This window comes from Pteronotus mesoamericanus, unplaced genomic scaffold (assembly GCF_021234165.1).
Source record: "Pteronotus mesoamericanus isolate MK-2021 breed Mesoamerican mustached bat unplaced genomic scaffold, CSHL_Meso_final contig_75, whole genome shotgun sequence".
NCBI classification, from domain to species: domain Eukaryota; kingdom Metazoa; phylum Chordata; class Mammalia; order Chiroptera; family Mormoopidae; genus Pteronotus; species Pteronotus mesoamericanus.
Window position 1 is genome coordinate 10,600,756 of NW_026555249.1, and position 20,325 is coordinate 10,621,080.

The 20,325-nt window shown below is 44.0% G+C and overlaps 1 protein-coding gene across 1 annotated transcript in view; it reads right to left on the bottom strand.

Moving 5' to 3' along the window:
- PLCXD3 (phosphatidylinositol specific phospholipase C X domain containing 3) overlaps nt 1-18,613 on the bottom strand; it is a 144,704-nt gene extending 126,091 nt beyond the window's left edge. Inside the window, exon 1 of the mRNA XM_054583976.1 lies at nt 18,322-18,613. Coding sequence (XP_054439951.1) covers nt 18,322-18,424 — 103 coding nt within the window. The 5' untranslated portion in view covers nt 18,425-18,613. The remainder of the gene's footprint in view (nt 1-18,321) is intronic.
- Between the last annotated feature and the right edge of the window lie 1,712 nt (nt 18,614-20,325).

Sequence of the window (20,325 nt, forward strand, 5' to 3'; positions counted from 1 at the left end):
TCTCCGCCTGGCAGCGAGCGTTCCCAACTGTCTCTGAGCCTTGAGTGTCCATCTTCCTTAAGACTGTCCGTGCACAGGCAAGACAAAGTATCTACTATATCTACTACTTTGTAATAGCAACAGTGGTTTGCAGATGGAAGATAAAACCATTTTTGAAGGTAATTTTTAAATGTTATCGATTAGTAGGGCAGGTTTCAGTTCTGTGAGATGAGGAATGTCCTGTAGATGGATAACCGTGACGGTGGCACAACAGTACCAGGGCTCTTCCTGCTACCGAGCTTCTCAGTTAAAAATGGTTAAAATGGCAAGTCCTTGTGTGACATGGCTTCTACCACAATTTTTAAAAATAAATTAGTTTTTAAATATATACATATAACACTACTTAAATCTTGAAAAATGATTCCTCCATTAGATCACATATTTTGGAAGCAAAATGTTTTATTATTTTATTTAAATTAATGGTCATGTGCGGTATTTAGATTTTGAATTGCCATTTTCCCCCTTCCTCTATGCAATATACTATCAGCACCATAAACACAAAGTTAAATAGTCTAACTTTAAGGATCCTGGTATTAGCATACTTTGTAAAGGCTCAATTGCATTAACATAGAGTCCCTCTCCTTTTGAGAAAGCAATTATTGATAACACCATCTAACAGATCGGAAAACAGAAATACAAAGATCCTGCATGGTTTGCTCCATCCTAGGAGTCTACGAGGCCAGTTACCACCCCAAAAGGTACTCGCTTAACGGGTACACTGGGGGAGGGGGAGGGGAAGTTGGTTCCATATGTATGATTTCCGGTGCTTAATCAGGTTGACTGGTAAAATTATTTCTCAATACTAATAAAGTATTTAAGTGATTTAAGATTCACACATACACACACACACACACACACACACACACACTACTGTATTCTAAAATACCTACATGCACATTCACTGCATGATGGAGACCATAGTAGATGAGCCGTGTTTAAGTCACTGTCTCCATGAATCACACCTTTATTTTTGAGCAACATTCTTGCGAAGTGTTTGTTCTTACATTTATTTCTAGGCCTGAAGGGCATCAGTTTTTTCTCTTTCTAATCTTTCATTCTGTCAACACTTAATAAGCAAATACTGTTGCCAAATACTATAACGAACCCCATTAAATTACTGAAATGGCCCTTAGGTGAACTGTCCATTGTCAAAATGAAATGTCTGAATAGTACGCTGGCCTGAGGAAGAAAAACCTTCTTCAAAAACACTTCAACTCAGGGCTGTTGCAGTCTCCTTCAAGATAGGGTCAGTTTGGCACCTTGACTTCAGAACAGCCCCAGGGGATCCTAACTCATGCATGGGTGACGGACTGGTCACAGCCAGGACTCTGGACAATGCCTGTCATGGGAGGTCAGTCTCAACAGTCACACCGACACAGAGAAAAAGAAGTTCCATCTCCTGAGATGCCAAATATTCTTCTTAATATAATAGCGTTGGAAAAACTATTCACGTCCAAAAATAAAACGGGCTTTGTTCCTGCTGTATCCCTTTTTCGGTCCATATCCTGCCTGCTAAAAGAGACTGAAATCCCTCGAGGCAATTTAAACAATAAGTAAAATCTTATTTTTGAAAAATGAAGGTAAAAGACCAAAAACACACTATAGAAGGAAAGCAGGTAAGATAGAAATAGTGACAGGTGAGAAGATTGAACTTATTCAGCCTGTCAAGAATTCATTAAGAAATTTTATATAACTTATTCATAGAGAATTTAGTAAATGTCAGGAACTATGCTAAATGTTTCACACTGATTATTCCATTTAATTTGCACAGTAATCATATGGAGACAGGTACTATCGCTGCCCATATTTACATATAAGAAACATACCCAAGACCCACAGTAGCTTAGAACCAGAAAAGGCCTTAGAGGTCGGCTGACTCAGACGCCTTGCCAGTGCAGGTGTTTGGAGACTCTTTTTACACACACCTACCAGGGAGGGTGAATGAACTCTTTAAAATTACATTGGAGAAAAGGTGCTTCCCATTTTTCAGAACCTTCATCCCTTTAACTTCTATTTTTGGTTCCTTTAATGCAGAGCTCCAGAGACCTCTTTCATGTGCCTCAAGAGAGGCGGTATTATTCCCACGTGAGGTGGCTTCCAGAAACTTCAGAGCCAATGGCTGGCAGAGCCTTCCCCAGAACCTCTCCCCCGGCCTCCAGCTCCCCTCACACTCTGACTGCAGCTTCCCCAAGTCTCTGTGAAGGTCTGAAGCCCAGAATCGAGCACCATGCTGCAGATGGCTCTGCTCAGCACAGGGACCGCCACGCAATGGCATGCCTGGCTCCCTAGCTCTACCTGGCGTTGCGGGCCAAGTGTGCACACACGCCCCACCCCCACCACCTTCCAGTCAGCCCCCGGGGGCGGGGGGCCATGTGCCTGGGGTCTTTTTCTCACAAACCACACTTAAGTCAGGTTTCTATTGACATCCTCTTAACATATTTTATATTTCATTGTTTTTTCACTCTTGTTAAGTCTCATCAGAGTAGCTCCAGTGGGTCTTCAAGTTTATAAATCATTTTAAAATTCAGGCTTTATTATCTAATGAATCAATCAGTTTTGTAGCAAATGGGAGTTTTCTCATAAATCACAGTGAAAGAGCAGCCAGTCAGGTGCAAGGCGTTCTGGGATTGAGCAGGAGGAATCATACAGAGCTCCTCCCGTCCTAGGATGTGGGTATAGCCTGGGGCCGAAGAACTGAATCTTGGAAAAGCCTAGTCCCCTAAAGTGCTGTTCCAAGCTTGGACCTGAACAAATAACCTCACACAAGGAAGCTCCATATGGTGAAAAGTTCCCTGTGTCTCCCTGAAATCTGCTTGTGGATTTCCTAGGATCTCTGTCCATGTAATGGACTCTGTCCCCTCTATTGGACCAGAATTATTGCTGGTCACTGTCCCGTCTGAATACGTACATTCTAGCAATCACTGTGTCTACCTGGCCAACATCTCCACCCACAGGAAGACCCATTTCCGTCTCTGGGCTCCTCGTGACCAGCCCTCTCACAATGGCCCAGAAGCCAAGTGCTGGACACAGGAAGGGACCTGTTGAAATAGCCCTCTTCACATTCCCTGGGTTATGGTCAGGCTGGTTCTGGAGCCTGTGCTGAGTCCAAAAATGGAAGGGAGAAAAGTCAAGAGGCTTTAACAGAAGATAGGTTAAAAAAAAAAAAAAAAGAAAGAAAAAGCAAGCTTAGTGAGGCAGAAAACCAGGTAGGTTTTGCCAGAGACCCTGCTAGCAAAGTAAATGAAGTTAATTAGATATGACAGAATGATAAAAAGAGCTGCCTTTATTGATCCACACTTGGGGGATGGTATACTACATATATTACCCTATTGAGGCCTCACAAGAAAGGTTGTGAGGTTGGTGCTATCATCTTCATTTCAGAGCTGGGGAAACTGTCACCCAGAGAGGGGTATTTGTGTGTGTGTGTTTGTTTGTTTGTTTGTTTGTTTGGCTCCCCTGGTAAAGAGCAGCTAGTAAAGAGCAGAACCTTGGCTTGAAGCAGGTTTGTCTACAACATCCACTGCTGAGCAGTTTTTCAGATGTCACACCAAAGACTCAGTGGAGTTGAGTATCTTGGCCCAAGACTGGTTGCATATCCAGAACTGAGCCTGGGGCCTTGTATCTTCCAAGAATATCTTGTATCCTTTTCACAATATAAGGTGCTCCCTGACCTGGGATGCAGATTACTATCACTTCCCTTTTTTTAGTTACTCACCATTCATGTAACTCCTATAAAGCTGCTGGCATCTACTTGTCCTCTTTTGGAGCTTGTGACATTTACATATCTCTACACCTCAATTTTTACAATTTCTAGAAATGGCTGCTTGGTTCTGTGATATTTTATCAGCTTTTTTCCCCTTAGTACCTAGAGATATATTGTGCCTTCGCATGAAAGCGTGAACACATTTGAAACATGTTTGCTTTCTGTCCTCTCACTTTTGTACAGATCATTCATCCTGATCGAAAATCACAAACAAAATATGAACAGTGTATGCCAGGCACTGCTCAGCACATCACGGTACCCCATTTAATCCTCACAACAACCTAAGAAGTACTATTATTATCCCCACGTTTTGGCTAAGGAAACAGAAGCATAGAGAGATGTCAGTAATTTCTCCCAAGTCACAGAACTGTTAAATGGCAAAGGCTTTGAACCCAGGAATTTGAAACCAGAGCCTGCGTTTTTTAAACTATGCCTCTTCTGCCTGAAGTAGGGAGCGCTTAGTGCCTTTTAGCCTCCATTCATTTCACATTCTGCCCCCAGTAACGTCCCAGCCCTCCTTTGTACCAGCTCCCAAGCACAGCAAAGAGGGGCGTTGGTACTTGCTTTGTTCTTCGTTGCAGCATCAGCCCTTCCTAGACTTCAGCCATGCTGACACATTTCTGGAGTTAAATGCCGGTTCTTACACCTTTTGTAAATGGCATTTTAAATCTATTTTATTAGTTTCTAACACAAATCCTCTTTTTTTTTTTCTTTTTGGCTATCATGTTTACTTTTGTTGTATTTTAATAGAATTTCCCACATTCCTTTACAGAGGCTCACAAAATCATAAAGCATTATTCAATATAATTGTTAGGTTGAGTATTAGTACTGTATTTTGGCTAAATAAGTCACTATACAGATCACACTTGAATTACCAACTTATAAATAATTAGATACACATCTTAAAAACCAAACCAGTATTAAGAGAACATCATTATTTTTTTCCTGAAGGCACAATCCAATCTGATATTTCTTCCAAGTTTTTATTATGATCAATAAGCATTAAGCATCTAAACAAAGATATTCTAAGAAGATTGGTTGAACACGTAGTGCCATAAAGACTGAAAACTCTACATAAAACAAATTGCTATTTCACTTTGTTCAGTTGTCATGTGTCTCTGATTCAAAAAAACATTGGGTCCAGTTTATTCTATCAAAGTTCTTTCAGATAATCCCTTTGCTGAAATTAATTTGCTTTTGGTCAAGACTTACTTAAAAAAATTGAATAATGGAGCTGACTTGAACACTTTCTTAGGGTTGCCTTGTTTTCAAGTGAATAGAAGAAAGGCTCCCTCTAGACGGGCTTTGTCCTTTGTTGATCAACAAATTATATTTTAAATAATTGACTCTAGGCCAGACATATTCTGGGCACCAGAAAAGATTCAGACAGGGTCCTTGTTTCAAGGCACATACATTCCACCCGGTTGGCAGATAATAACGATATAAATAAATACAGTAGTTAGTTGTCGCTACTCCAGCACTAGGAAGAAGACAGACAAAGCAACTGTTGGACAAAGGGATGAGGAGGGAAGCAAACTGCTCTGGTCAGCACAGTGAGGGGGTGGCCCCCAGGGAGAAGGCATCAGTCTGGAGGCCAGAAGGAGGAGGAGGCCGGCTGGCGACAATCGGGAAGAAGTTCCAAGCAAACCTGGAGGGTGTGAGAGGGTGGATTAGTAAGGGCAAGGGGGACAGAGCGGAGGTCAGAGAGCTAGGCGCGCTCCCGTCGTTTCAGTAAGTAAATGCAGAGGGTTGTAAACAAGCAGATGATGTACCACATTCATGTTTATGAAAGATAGGCTGTATAGAGAGGCAAAAATAAGGGCAGGGAACCTGGTGAGGAGAATTTTGGAATAATTCAGGTGGGAGACGACAGGGACTAGATTAGGGTTGTAACATAGAAATGATGAGAAATAAAAGGATTTAGGATGCATTTCGGAGAAAGATCCAATAGGATTTACTGATAGGGTGTTTTGGAGGTTTGAGGGGGAAAAAAAGAAATGAGGGACTGCTCCAGGGATTTGAGCTTGAAGACTGATGGATAGTGATGCAAAATCCTTAGATGAGGGAAACTTGCTTAGGAAAAAACTTGGTGAACTCAATAGTTTTTGGGGGTCCTATTAAATCTCCTATTTCTGTAGGGCATTCAAATGCAAATAATGGAGAGGCAATGAGATATATAAGGATAGAGTTCAGCAGAGAATTCTGACTAATACCATATTTGCTGTGTATAATGTGCACTTTTTTTGCCCAAGTTTTTGAGGGAAAAATAAGGAGGTATATTATATATGGGTAGAATGATTACATACCATGGGTATAATAGTGGGTATAATAATCCCATGTATAATGAACACAAAAACTTGGATGCGCATTATACAAGGCAAAATCTGGTAAGACAAACTTAGGAGTCATTAGCATAGAGATATAATGTCAAGCCATTGGTTCAGATGTTGTCACCTGAGGGAAAAGTATAGTGGTAGGAAAAAAGGGATCAAGGCCTGAGCCCTGGATACTCCAACATTTCTTTAGATGTAAAGAAAAGGAAACATACCTAGCAAAGATGGCCTAAAGGAAACAGCCAGTGAAGTCTAGAAAGTGAGAGAGCTCAGGAAGGAGCGACAGCAGCAAGATGGCAGAACAGAAAGCCCCAAACCCATCTGCCTCCCAAGGAGATGTGGAGGCAACAACACACGAACCCGCCCCTTGATGAGGAATCCGGGAAGCAGCTCAGAGGCTCCTGTGCCCATACAAGTGTGAAACCTGCTGCAAGGAAGCCGAGAGGACATTTTGCAGCACAGTCTCACCAGAGTTCCTCTCCCAACACAGTGTCCCACAGTTGAGAGGAAATTCCCAGCTCCCAGCTTCTCTTTGGGGATGAAAAGATTGACCCTTATTTCCAATGCTGTGACTTTGCTGCAGGCTGAGCTTTGCTGCCTGAGGAACTGGCTTCTGTCCTGCCTGTCTCAGCACAGATGAAGTCAAGTTCACTCCAGATGCCTGGACCCCTGGGGACATTAACAGCTGGGTGGCTTTCTACTTCTCCAGGGGACCTGCAGTTCCACAGACAGAGGCCAATGTAGCTTAACAGCCTGTCCCTCGTCAGTGGGTGAGGTGGGGAGAAGAGTAGAGTATGTGCCCAACATCCCAGTTCTTCGGGGGGCTGCCCGGGGAACGGGCTGCTGTCTGGCCTGTCTTGGGGTCCTGGTGGGACCCGGCGTCAGATGCCTGGATGCTGCTGAGTCCAAAAGCAGGTGGGTGGCCTGATGGCAGGCACCACAGGGAACGAGAGGCTCTGAGATCCTGAAAAAACAACTTGCAAATCCCTCTCATCAGGAATCCATGGGCCTAAGTCCAGAAGAGGTTTGAGAAGCCCCCAGAATCTACAGCCAGATCGATTAGGTTTTTCTGATAATAACCATCTAATACCTGTGAAGTGATATTTCATTGTGATTTTGATTTACACTTTCCTAATTAGTGATTTTGTGCATCCTCTTACATACTTATTGGTCATTTGTATGTGTTCACTGGAAAATGTCTAAGTTCTCTCTGGCAATTTTTAAATCAGATTATTATTACTTAGCTTTTGCTAGTAAGTTGTAAGAGTTCCTTAGAGATTTTGGAAATTAATTCCTCATCAGATATTTGGTTTGCAAATCTTTTCTACCATTGTTTAGGGTGTTTCTTCATTTTGTTGTTTCTTTGGTTGTGTAGAAATTTTTTAGTTTGATGTATTCCCACTTATTTATTTATGCTTTTGTTGCTTGTGCTTTTGGTATCATATCCAAAAAAGTCATTGTCAAAACCAATATCAAGAAGTTTCTTCCTCTGTTTTCTTCTAAGAGTTTTATAGTTTTAAGTCTATATTTAAGTAAATCCATTTGAGCTGATTTTTGTGTACGGTATAAGCTAGGGATCCAATTTCACTCTTTTGCAAGTGAATAACCAGGTTTCCCAATACCATTCATTGAAAAGACTATTTTATCCCCATTGAGTGTTCTTGGCTCCCTTGTCAAATATTAGTTGACCATATATGCATGGGTTTATTTTGGGGTTCTTGGTTCTGTTCCATTAGTCAAGGTGCCCATTTTCATTCTAGTACTGCACTGTTTTGATTACTGCGGATTTGTAATGTAGTTCAAAATCAAGAATTGTGATGCCTCAGGTTTGTTCTTCTTTCTCAAAATTGTTTAGCTATTCAGCATATTTCATGGTTTTGTACAAAATTTAGGATTGCTTTTTCTATTTATGTGTAAAATGTCATTAGAATTTTGATAGGGATTACACTGAATCTATAAATGGCTTTGGGTAGTATGAATACTTTAATAATACTAATTTTCCTGGTCCATAAACATGAGATATCTTTCCATGTATTCATATATTCTTCAATATCTTTCATCAAAGCCTTATAGTTTTCAGTGTACATATCTTTCACCTCCTAGGATAAACTTATTCCTATTTTATTGTATTAAGCTTTTATGGAATATTATTTATCCATGAAAAAAGAAGGAAACTGTCTTATGCTACAACATGGATTAAAGTTGAGGACACTGAGCCAGTCACAGAAGGATAAATTCTACATTATTCCACTTATATGAGGAATCTAAAATAGTCAAGCTTATCCAACCAGAAAGTAGAGGCTGGTTGCCAGGAGCTGGTGGGAAGGGCAAATGATGAGTTGCCATTTACTGGTTATGAAGTTTAAGCCACTCAAGATGAAAGGTCCTAGAGATCTGCTGTACACCATTGTGCTTATAGGTAACAACACTATACACTTAAAAAATTGTTAAGAGGATTAATCCCATGTTATGTATTTTTTACCATAATAAATAAAAAGTGCATTAAGGGGACAAAAGAAGAACATGTTTCAAAAAGACAAGTGTGGTCAGCCACATCAAATGATGCTGAAAGATCAAATAAGATGATAATTAGCCATTAGTTTTGGCAAAATACAGATCATTGCCAACCTTGATAAAAACAATTTTAGTGCAGTGGTGAGGAAATGATGTAATTAGCATGGGCTAGGGACAGAAAGGGAAAAACAACCTGAAGATAGAGGAGATATTTCTACAAAAATCAGAGAAATAATGCAATGTATTAAGAGGTAGGTATGTAGTCAAAGGGGCATTTTTTTAAAAAGAGGGGTAATATGAACATATATTTTTGTACTGACTAAAGTGATCCAGCAAAGATAGAGTACATGATGCAGGAGAGAGAAGGGATAAATTTTGGAGTAAACTTTCAGATTGAATGAATGGGATCCAGACCACGGATGGGAAGCTGGACTTGGGTACAAATAACCCATGTCTTCCCCTTACCTAGGATAGGGAAAGGAAAGGAAAGGAAAGGAAAGGAAAGGAAAGGAAAGGAAAGGAAAGGAAAGGAAAGGAAAGGAAAGGAAAGGAAAGGAAAGGAAAGGAAAGGAAAGGAAAGGAAAGGAAAGGAAAGGAAGGAAAGGAAAGGAAAGGAGGAGAGGAGAGGAGAGGAGAGGAGAGGAGAGGAGAGGAGAGGAGAGGGGAGGAGAACGGAGGGGAGGGGAGGGGAGGGGAGGGGAGGGGAAAGGAAGGAAAGGGACGAGAAGGGAAGGGGTGTGGGGGGAGGAAAGAGAAAAAGAAAGAAGAAATAGATGTGTGGGGAAGGAGGGTTTGCTGAGTTAGTGATGAAAAATAAAAAGTTCTTATCTGTTTGCATCTGTTCTTTATATCAAATAAGAGGTGAGGTAACTTAAGGAAAAAAAGAAGTATGAAATTATCCTCTCAGAGAATAAGAAACTAAACTTACTAGGGACGTGCAGTAAGATCTGTGGTCAGGAATTTCTAGTGAGTCCAGGAAGGCATTCAGGTTTGTGTAATTTTTCCAGAAATGTTTAGCCACTGAAGTTTTCTGGGATTTGGTTATGTAGAAAATTGAGTTTAACTGAGTTGGAGTTTTTCCAGGTAAGTAGAAGAGGAAAAAGTAAGACAAGAGAACTAAGGACATTTTCAAGAGTAGCACTCTGACGCTGGACCCAAGGAATTTGAGCGGATACAAAGAGAAAGGAAGTCATGAAGGAGTAATAAAGACTGAATAAAATTTCACAGTTTTGCAGCCTTCCCTTCTAGCAACTTTTTTTTGTTTTAATTTGCATTTATTTATTTTTTTAATTTTCTAATTTAAATATTTTATTGTTTATGCTGTTTCAGTTGGTGCAAGGCTCTCCCCTTTTGTCCCCCTCCTCCCCGCCAACCCTCCATTCCCACAGTCAATCCCCACCCCGTGGTCCAGTCCGTGGACTATGCAATATGCTCTTTGACTCTTCCGTTCACTTCTTTCAACCAGCTCTCACCTCCCTGCTCCCCTCTTACAACTGTCGGTCTGTAACCCTTCTAGTAACTTCCAAGGCAGGACCTTTACATCCCCTGAACACCATTCTTTTCTGAGAAAAGCTCAGGGCAGTTCTCGGCAGGACTGTACTTAGGGCTAACTATGCTAAGATAGCCCTGGTCTTGTTCCTCTTCCTCCTCCTTTTCCCCCTCTTCTTTCTCCTCCTCCTTCTCCTCCTCCCCCTCTAGACGGCAACGGGGGAGTAAGACCTCAGACATGCCTTGAGGTAAGTTCCTATTCACCCATCAGGACTCCTTCAAGTGCATCTACTTCTTCACTGTACAGCAAACCAGAGGGGGCTCCAGGAAAGCCTGCCGGGCAACCTGGTTGCCATGCATCATTGTCCACTTCCTTCATGAAACAAAAATTCTCCAAGTGAACGAAGGAAGGCAACCATCCTTTATAATGCTGCCTAAGAATGAACATGGCTAGCTCATGAAAACTAATTCATAGGAAGAATTCTTCTATATGAAACATAATTACAAGCTGGAATTTAAGATAGAGTGGTGTAAGACCTGTCCACTCCCAGGATGTGTAATGAAATACAGGAACATAACAAGAGCACATCTAACAAATCAATGGGCCATCTGTTTCAGTACCTGATCTCCGGAGGTGACTAATCCTGGCTGTTTCTCAAGAATGTTTAACCGTCTCCTCCTGCCCCTCTTCCTGACCCAGTTTCCTCTCTTAATAGAGCATAATAAAAGCATATGGTGCGGTAGAAAGCGGCTGGTGGTAGAATTATGTCTGAACCATGACAGATTTCTCTCTCACTTTCCCCTGCCTTCTGGAATATATGATTTTGATTCCTTTCTGGTCTCCAATCTTTTGAGACTGATCCTAATCCTACATAGACAAGGAGAGAAAAGAGAGTATGTAAGATTCTTGAGAATGTCAAATCTCATGATCTGAGGTCCAGGGGTTTCTTGGGTGCCCATCAAGGTGACACATTCTCTGGTCTCCAAAAGCTAATCCTTATGGGGCAGAGGACAGCCTCATTGGTGGTAATTGGTGAAATCTTCAAGTTAACAGCTCTGATACTTCTCACCAACGATAATTAAAATGTGTGCATACATATGCATGTATGTGTAAAATCTAACCTTTTCTTGAAGGCTCAAAGCAATTACTCTACTAATGTGCTTTAAAACAATGCAGGTATTAGGGATCACTTTAAGTATATGAGATTATTTGGCCTCATTTACATTGTCCTGGGCTGCTCACTGGGAACAATATGGACCCCATCTGAACCCCTGCTTCTGGATCTGTCTGGGGGAATGATTAATTAAGTCGCACCCACCAGAGGTCCACTTAGAGAAAAATCAAAACGCTTCTTGGAAAAGAAGTTATCGTAAGAAAAAGTCGACACACATACACACAGAGAGTGAGCTAACGTTGAAAAGGAGGCAGAGCATGGAATCGAATCCGCTCTACATATTGCCCTCCGCCCAACCCCCATAAACCCATACTTGAGTCTTAAGACAAGGGGCCAGCAACAAAAGAATCAATATTAACTCAAATTGCTCTGTGCTTGACATCCATACTACGCAGAAGACTGAAGTATCTGGCGGTGTTGGCACCCCCAGCTCAGCAGGGCCGGCAGCAGGAGTGGGAGCTGGTGGCGGCAGCTTCCACCATGAGGGACTTTGGACCCCGGTGGAGTCCAGGGCCCGGGTGCACATGCGCACCCCAGCTTGGGCCTCTGCAGACATAGCACAGGCCCCGGCGGGACCGCCAGCAGCGGTAGTGTTTTGGGCATAAACCATGGAAGCACAGTTCCTCTACAGGCCAAAGCAGCAAGAGCCACAGCACCCTAAATCAGAAAAGGAGGAAAATGGCAAATACCATGCGGTAGCCCCCACAGTTGGCTTTAAAAAGACTGAAGAATTTATCCGGAGATTTCTAGAACTATTTGGAAATTCATTAAGGAGGTCCCTGGGAGGAGTTGAACATGATTCTGATTTCACCTTTGGGCTGGCAGGGTTTAGAGGACATGACCTTTTGTGTCTGCCTGTCTTCATTTGTTAGCCTTTCCTCACAAATATCCCATTGGGGATGTATACCACTCAACAGTTTTATTCTTCTTCTGTGTAATTTATTTATTTTGACTAGGTGGCGTTGGATAGAATTAAAGAAAAAAATAAACTCTAAGTAAGAATATGAGAAACTTTCCTATGAGCAAAGCACGTGGGCTTTAACAACATATAACCATGGTAGTACACATTTTAGCAATTTGAAAGGGTTGGTTTTTTTTATTTTAATGATTTTAGAACATCAATTATGCCAAATATCTAAAATTCAAACAAGTGATTTATAACTACGTTTATGCATGTTTCTATTCCATGTATATACCACGCTTCAAGTAAATGAGGCTTGATTAGCAAATGCAAACAAAATTGATCATTTTCTTTCCATCCAAAATCAATGTGCTGTCTACCTTTGTTTTTGATGGCTTTCGGATGCTGCTTATTACTAACTTTTGCATTCACAATGCCACTTTTACTCAAAAACAATATCGAGAAGTTCTAGTTTAGAGAGGAGTTGAATGAATCTGAAACCTATAAACGTAACCCAGGTGCCTGGGCCTGTAACACAACAAGGAATGAGACCAAATGGACAAAGAACCAACGCAGAGATGTTTTCTAAATTATCATTAGTGGCCACTAGCATCACCAGATGGGCTGATTTTAAGTGCTGCTGATGGCTGATATCAATGAGCAAGCAGGACTGCAAGGAAATGAAGGGAAGGGTTTTACATTTATCACAGGGCCTGATTTGAACACTCGAGTAGCAATTAAACCCCATCTATTGTTCAAGGTGCATGATGCACTGCAATGTCAGTTATCAGGAATGTTCCCAACCTGGGCCATTAGCCTTGAGTAAATAGGAGGTTCTGGCTTGTCTAAGCCTGACTGCGATTTTGAACACTCACAGATAGACCACATGGTCAAGACAGAGCATCGTCAAAGACATACATTTGAATTTGGCTCTGTCACTTACATAAAGGAAGCCCTGGGAGATACCTAAAGAGGTATTTCTCAAGTGTTTAATGTGCGTCTACATCACCTGGCTATCTTGTTAAAATGAAGATTATGATTTAACCAGCCTGAGGCGTAGGGGCTGAGGGCTGCATTCCCACCAGGTCCGCATGCTGCTGGTCCCTGGGCCAGCGCTGAGGAGCAAGGCCTTAGGTCAGCAGTTTTCAACCGGTGCGCCACCAGAATTTTTAAAATATGCAATACCTGACTATTTAGTCTGGGGCACTAATCTCTTTTCCCTTAGATTATCAAAGGAAAAAAAAATATGACAATAGCCAACACAATGATAGCTGTCATTGTGAATGAAGCAAAATTATAATTAGTTTATGTGTGCCATGAGATGAAAAAGGTTGAAAATTGCTGCCTTAAATATGGCTAGAACATGAAGAGAGCACATGTGTCCATGAGAAAACACTTCATGAACTGTAAAATGACATAAACATCACCTTATATTGATTACAAGTAGTTGGTGAATCAGCTCCATTGTTCCAGAAAAAGTCCTAGTAGAATAAATTATGTTCTTGATATTCTCCCATTTTTTTTCTCTTTAGCAAAATCAAAAACAAAACTGGGGGTTGGAAAGGCAACACAAGGTATTCATCCTAAACAATCTTGTTGCTTGTTGGTTGCTTTGAAATATTAACTTCCATATAGCCATCTTAACTAAAAAGATGAAACAAACTGGCTTTAAAAACAAAATTTGTACAATTAGACCCAGTCCCAGATCCTTCCTGTAGACTATCTCATCCCCATCGAAAAAGAAATAGTAAATTACAAGGAAAAGGAGGAAGACACCAGCAACAAGAAAATACTGCTGTCAGGGAAGAAATTAAAAATGAGTGAAAGCCAACACAGGAACACAGAAGTCAGAGCTGTATGGCTGTATGAACATCTAATTTCCCTAAGTAAAACTGTTGTTCTTCATTGGTGTTGGCATTTTCTGTAAGAAATGAAGAAAACTGACAGGTATAATTATGGATTCCCGAAGCATTTCTCTGTTCCTATGTAAAGTATAATCAAAAAACCCTGTTCAAATGTTGGTTCACAAATTGGCCACGGTACCCAGAGGGCAAGGAGAGATCAAAGAAAGAAACAGGTCACTCCAGATTGGTAAGTGGCAGCTTTAATTAGCAAGGGAACTCACAGACAAGGCCCGTCTCAGGCGGCCACAAGATGAGATCTCCCCACTAGCCTGCCAGACTCCTAGAAGTTTGTACACAGGCCTTCACTGTGTTCAGTCGCACATACCATCCAGGTGGCCTCAACAGCACATTGATCTTGCAAGGCTGTGTCCTTGAAAATGGCACAGGCAGTGGGAACGCGAGCAGAACCAACACTCCAAGGACAGGGAGGGTGTGAGGAGCCTCCAGTTGCCTGAGTCCTGCTCATGGGTCCACTGGCAGTCACATCCTATGTAAGAAACTCCTCCAATGTCACGGAAACATGAACTCTCTCTGGGGTTCTGGTCCTACAAGATTTGGGCCAATCCTTTATCATCACATGGTCAACGCACATACTAGGGGAAGGAGACTTTCATCGCAGATCAGAAAATGCATAGCAGATCCCTCCCATGCAATCAAAGGCCTTCTTGGTCATCGAGGTTCAGGACAAAGTGACGCCGCATCCCAGACCCAGATCATCAGCACTTTATCCAAATTAGGCAGCAGCTGGCTTCTCCCCCATTTACAATGGTTCTGGGGCCACCATGACTGTAGAATTAAAGACTGCTTCAGAGATGCCAGAAATCCATCCGACTCACCAGAAATTCATCAGACTCCCCCTGCATCTTACACTTTATCCCCCTGTTTCTATCCTGTTTATCTCCCTCACCTGCTCATGGTGAGAGGCAGCATCGTTCGTAACCCAGAATGCCAGGGTACTGTTAAACAAACGTGTACGAATGAAAAACTAGTTTGGTGTCATCAGAGAGAAGAAAAAATGATAAAAAGAGACCGAAATCTGAGTACTTGTCAATGTGTCCTGACATTACCATCCCTTTGAAAGATTCCTGAAAGCAAAACTACTAGCACCAATTATTAATTTCATCCCGTAGGCCAATCAGTAGCAAATGATGAGGCCATTTGGATGCAGAACAGCCACAGAGAGGCCTGGTTCTGAAAAGAGGCAAGAGGCAGACACTGAGGAACGTTTAGAGGCCAGAAGGGTGCTCTGCTTGGGAGTTTCACACACCTGCAGGCCGTTCTGAGCACTCACCTGCTGGTGCCTGGTTAGCTGCCCCAAGCGGGTGGCCTGTAAGGAGGCAGCTCCTCACTCTCCAACTGTGTCACCTACGAAAACTTGACGCTTTGAGGATGATGCAGGAGCAGCTCCCTTCCACAGGAGCCCTTGTGTGGTGTATCAGGAGTGGTTTTAAATGGTGGAGGTAATTACTTAATTCACGCTGTAGCAACTGGCCAAGTAAACAAGGAGCAGCCAGGAAGCTATTAGCATGATTTTAAGGCAATTATTCCATTAGTGTTTAATAGTCTCCAATTAGTCTTTTCTGACTATGGCAGTTTGAATGTCTTTTTTTCCTCCCAAAATTCTCATAGTTGAGTATGCAGAAAAGCACCATAACCCATTTTTAGACCTGGATTAATATGTATGGACCTACCAAACCACCATTACAGAACCATGGGAGAACTGGGGAGTGTAGACTTGGAGAATAAGTTTTATTTCTCAGAAGTATTGGAGGTGAGAATGGGAAGCTTTGCAGGGATCCACTTGGAGTATAATACTAATAAGGGTTGGGAAAGCGGTAGAAATTTCCACTGCATCCAACGCCATCATCCTTACGTCTCTGACTCCACCAGAGCACCAAAGTCTCCGACCTCAGGTTTTCTATTTGTTCCATGGGGAGAAAAGGAAAGTTGCCCTGTTCCTGCTAATGCATATTTCCTGGTCCCTTTCCTCCGGGTTAGCACCTGTTGCTGCTGAATTATCCAGGTGCAAATGCCAAAGCCTTTTGCTCCTAAAGCCCTAGGAGCTCTTCCCCAGGGACCACGTTAGGGACCCTGGGGAAGATCCCTGCACTGATATTAGGTCATTTGCCTTCACTGAGCTGCAATTTTCCCTTTTGTGAAATGGAGTTAGCAGTACCAGCAATGCCTGCCTCCTGAAGTGTGAGGGAGGATTATGTGATCTGTTGCACATACTGTAGCTCTAGAAAGTGAGGTATTACAGAAATATAAGAGATTCAGACAGGGCGGCATAGCATCCCTGAGAACCAGCAATGTGAATTTAGGCTTTTAACCTCCTGGTGTCTCTGGAGAGCCTCATACCAGAAGCCTAGCATCAGAGTCCTTGCCTGTCTTACCTTCTGTGTGTACAAAAATGCTCAGGTGAGGCCGTGTGACAGTCACTTGAAAAACCAAAGGGAAAAAGAGGGTAGGAAGGCCTGTGGGAATGAGAGTGGCACTTTGCTAACTAAGGTGTGTACTTTCTACCACCTCCTTCAAAAGAGCAATCCCCACAGGTAGCAGGAACTGTGGAGTGGGGAGGCTGGCTTGCTCTTGTCCTTGGGGACACCCGGGCTCTTGGCAAGCTTCCTCTTGAAGTAGAACAAAAAGAAAAACTCTTCCCTTCCACGTTGGTGCTCAGAGTGTGTCCTGTGCCTGCCAGAGCCGCCAGACCTCCACTTGATTAAGGGCCACTGGTTTGAGTCACTGAACGATTCCAGCACTGCTGGTTCGAACCCCTCGGGAATTTTTTTAAACTTTATTTTCATTGTTAACACTATTTCAGACGTCCCCATTTTCCCCCTCGCTGCCCACCTTCACCGCCTCCCCGCCGTCTCCTCTGCTCATCACCACACTGTTTTAAGAGAAACCCTTCTTTCTTTTTAAAAAAGTGTTGTCCCCACCCCACCCCCAACCCCCGACTCCCCCGTGGCTGAAAGAGAGTGCTGGATGGGGCGAATGGAGAGGAGGTAGAACAGAAGGTTGAACTTGATAACCAGGCTCAGCCAGGGGCGGGGTGGACTACCTGTCCGTGAGTGATTTGCCCTCTAGCCTGTCCGAGAAGGATTAGGCGCCTACTCCTAATCCTTCCAGCCCAAGCGAAAAGTCAAATTGGTGAGGAAGTATGGATATGTCCCCAGCTGTCACCGTGGCGCAGAGTCCTCAATCGTCCTCCCCCCTGCACACCTGAGCTAGGTAGGGGCTGCTGCGCGCACCCACCCCAAGAACCTGTCCGGTCCTCTGGTCCAAGCCGCGCGCGCCATGCTGAAGCCTGTGGATGCCCCCTGCCTCTTCCTGGCTTTGCCAGTCTTCCTTTCTCCCGTTCGGTCTGGACACCGCACAGACACCTTCCCCCCACTGTGTGCCTGTTAATCCCAGCCCTCCGCCACTGCTCACGCAGGTTCCCCTGCCTGGCTCTGCCCGAGCATCAAGCCCACAGTCCGCCAGGGCTCGCTTTCCAGACCCGGGCGCTCGTTGCTACCAGCGCTGGGATCGCAGTCCAGACGGCGGCCGCCCGGCCAAGCCACCCGGCCAGGCCCTCCGGGTCCACACAGACCACAACACGGCGCCCTCTGCCCCTCGCCCCCAGCAGCTCCCAGGTCAAGGGCAGCGATCACGCCGCTGCCGGTCCCTCAACTTTCATCACTCTTGGGGAAGCGCTTTGTCTCTTTAAAGGACACTGGGGACGCATATAAATGAGTCAGGTAGGTTGTAACCGAGAAATCTACCAAATCCTCTGGAGTCGGAGATAGGGATGGAGTCGGAGGTCCAGGCGCTGGAGCCGAGCCCTTAGGACAGCGCGCGCGCGGTCACCCCACAGACCCTGATGCACGCCCTCCCCCCAAAGCAAGTCTGCAGAAAAACCGAATAGGGGACACCAGGCGCCAACCTAGAGCAAAGCCTTGCCCCTACCCTGACCCTCTGGCACAGCCTGCTTCCAAAGCCCAGTGGAAAAGCAGTCACCTTGACTCTCCGCGTCACAGTCCCCAGGGGTTTGGAAAAGGCCAGGAGGCCAGAGGCTCCCAGGCGCGCGCTCGCCTGGCCCGAGACCCTCCCCTGGGGACGAGTTTCCCTCCCAAGGGCACCGTGGCAACTTAGCACATAGTGGCAGATAAAGCAGGGCGGGGCAGGTGGAGCGGGCGCCGAGGGAGCGCCTCTGCGCGCCTACCTGGGATGGCTAAATTGGTGAGGGGGATGCTGTGGATGCTCTCCGGCAGAGTTGCCATCCAGTCGGCGAATTTCAGCTCGTTCTTCCCCTGAGACGAGGCCATGGTGCCGGTGGCGTGCTGCGGGTCCCCGCACTCCTCGGGCAGGCTGGCTGGCTGGCTGCTGCTTCTAATCCGATGTTTGCTCCAGCCCCGCTAGAGTTTACACTCTGCTCTGCGCCACACCCACAGGATGGCGCAGACACACGCGGATTTTAATAATTATTCCAAACACCCCATGCTCCCCAGTGCCTCCGCCAGACTCCTCCGGAGCTTTGGTTCCTGACGTCCGCGCTCCGCTTTCTCTTCTCCTCCCCCTCCCTGACTCCCTCCGCGCTCCGGTCCCTCCTCTGCGTCTCTGCCTTTTCTCGCCATTCTGCATCTCTTCTTGGCTTATTATTATTCTTTAAAAAAAAAAAAACAAAAACAAAAAACAAAAAAAACTTGGTTCATCCAGCTGCTTTGCTCACGGTCTTCTTCAGCCCTTCGATTTGACGGTTACCGGGTTCTGCTTGTGTAAAGGACAGTCTTGTGGTTGAACATAAAATCTTAGCAGACTTTGGGATGTTATCATCTCCGGAAGAGGAGAGTCACACACTGACTTTCAGGACTTTGCATTCTTACCGAGAGCTTTCCTTTTTGTGAGCTACAACAGGTTATGTTTTTCCTAGCAGAAGCCCTCAGGCCTGCTAATAACAACATGGTGGCCTCTCATCAAGCTCTTGCCTAATTTTTGGAGTAGTTGACCGGTACGGTTCCTACTTAATCCCTGGCATCCCGTCCAGACATTTCAAGGTGCTGAAGCCCTTCAACTCCTTCATTTCTCCAATCATGAGAAACCTATGTGATTTCTGTGGGGAAAGCCACCTGTGTGTCCCCTCTCGGTCATCATCATGGCTCTTAGGACAAGACCAAAGCCTGATGCTAGAAGAAAAGGACCACATTCCTCAGTTTCGTGCTGAAATTACTGCCGGTAGCATCCGGTGGAAGTTATTTGGCACCATTCAAAATGATCTGAGTGGCAGGTGAAATTTTCATTCCTTGGCAGACTAGAGAGATGTGCCTCTCTCAAGGGAAATCACTCACTGAGCCTCTGAAGAACCATCTTGGTCCACCTGCTCTCAGGTGAGAAAGAGGAAAAAAATCAAAACGTAGAGATGTGATGGGAAAATAAAAACCAAAGTAGGAGAGAGAGCTGTAAAACATGGGAATGATTATCTCACTTCAGTAAACCACATAGCATTAAAAAATAAAAAGAACAACAATTAAGCTTGCTTATAATACAAGAATGTTGAACCCAAAGAATATTTCAAATGGGGAGCACTTTGGAAAACACAGCGAGATGAGAGATGATGCTTGTCCTTGTGATCATATTTGCTATTGTCCCATGGAATCGATTTATAGCTTCAAGAGGCCATGGTAGGGTTATCTTTAAGAATCAAAAAGAGATGCACTGTGATTTTTTTTTCCCAAGATAAATCTTAATATTCTTGCTAACAGAATAGAATCACACGTCCTTTTGATGAGAGCGGGCATTAGCTCACCGCGGGATTCTTGGTCATGGGACCTTCAAACACCACCCTCTGGCTAACGCTGGCCCTCTGTGGGCATCACGGAGGGCACTGGGGAGAGCTCAGATGCGGGAAGCGAGTGCTTTGTCTCTGGGGAACGTGGGCAGGGCCTCTAGTCTGTCAGGCCTTGTCATGTCCGTTATAAAATGGCAATAATTACTCAGAGGCTCGCAGCGAGGATTCCAGGAAAGAATGTATATGAAGAGCTTGGTTAGCAGCAAAGCGTCTTACAAAATGAGAGACTTAGTTTATTAAAACAACAACATGTGTGTATTTTCCTCTCTTTGCCTTTTCCATTCTTATAAAATACCTGTTGTCAAGAGGATGAGAAAATTACTGAATCTTGGAAATATTTTTAATAAGATACACTTGAAAAACATGACTTATTCAAGGGTG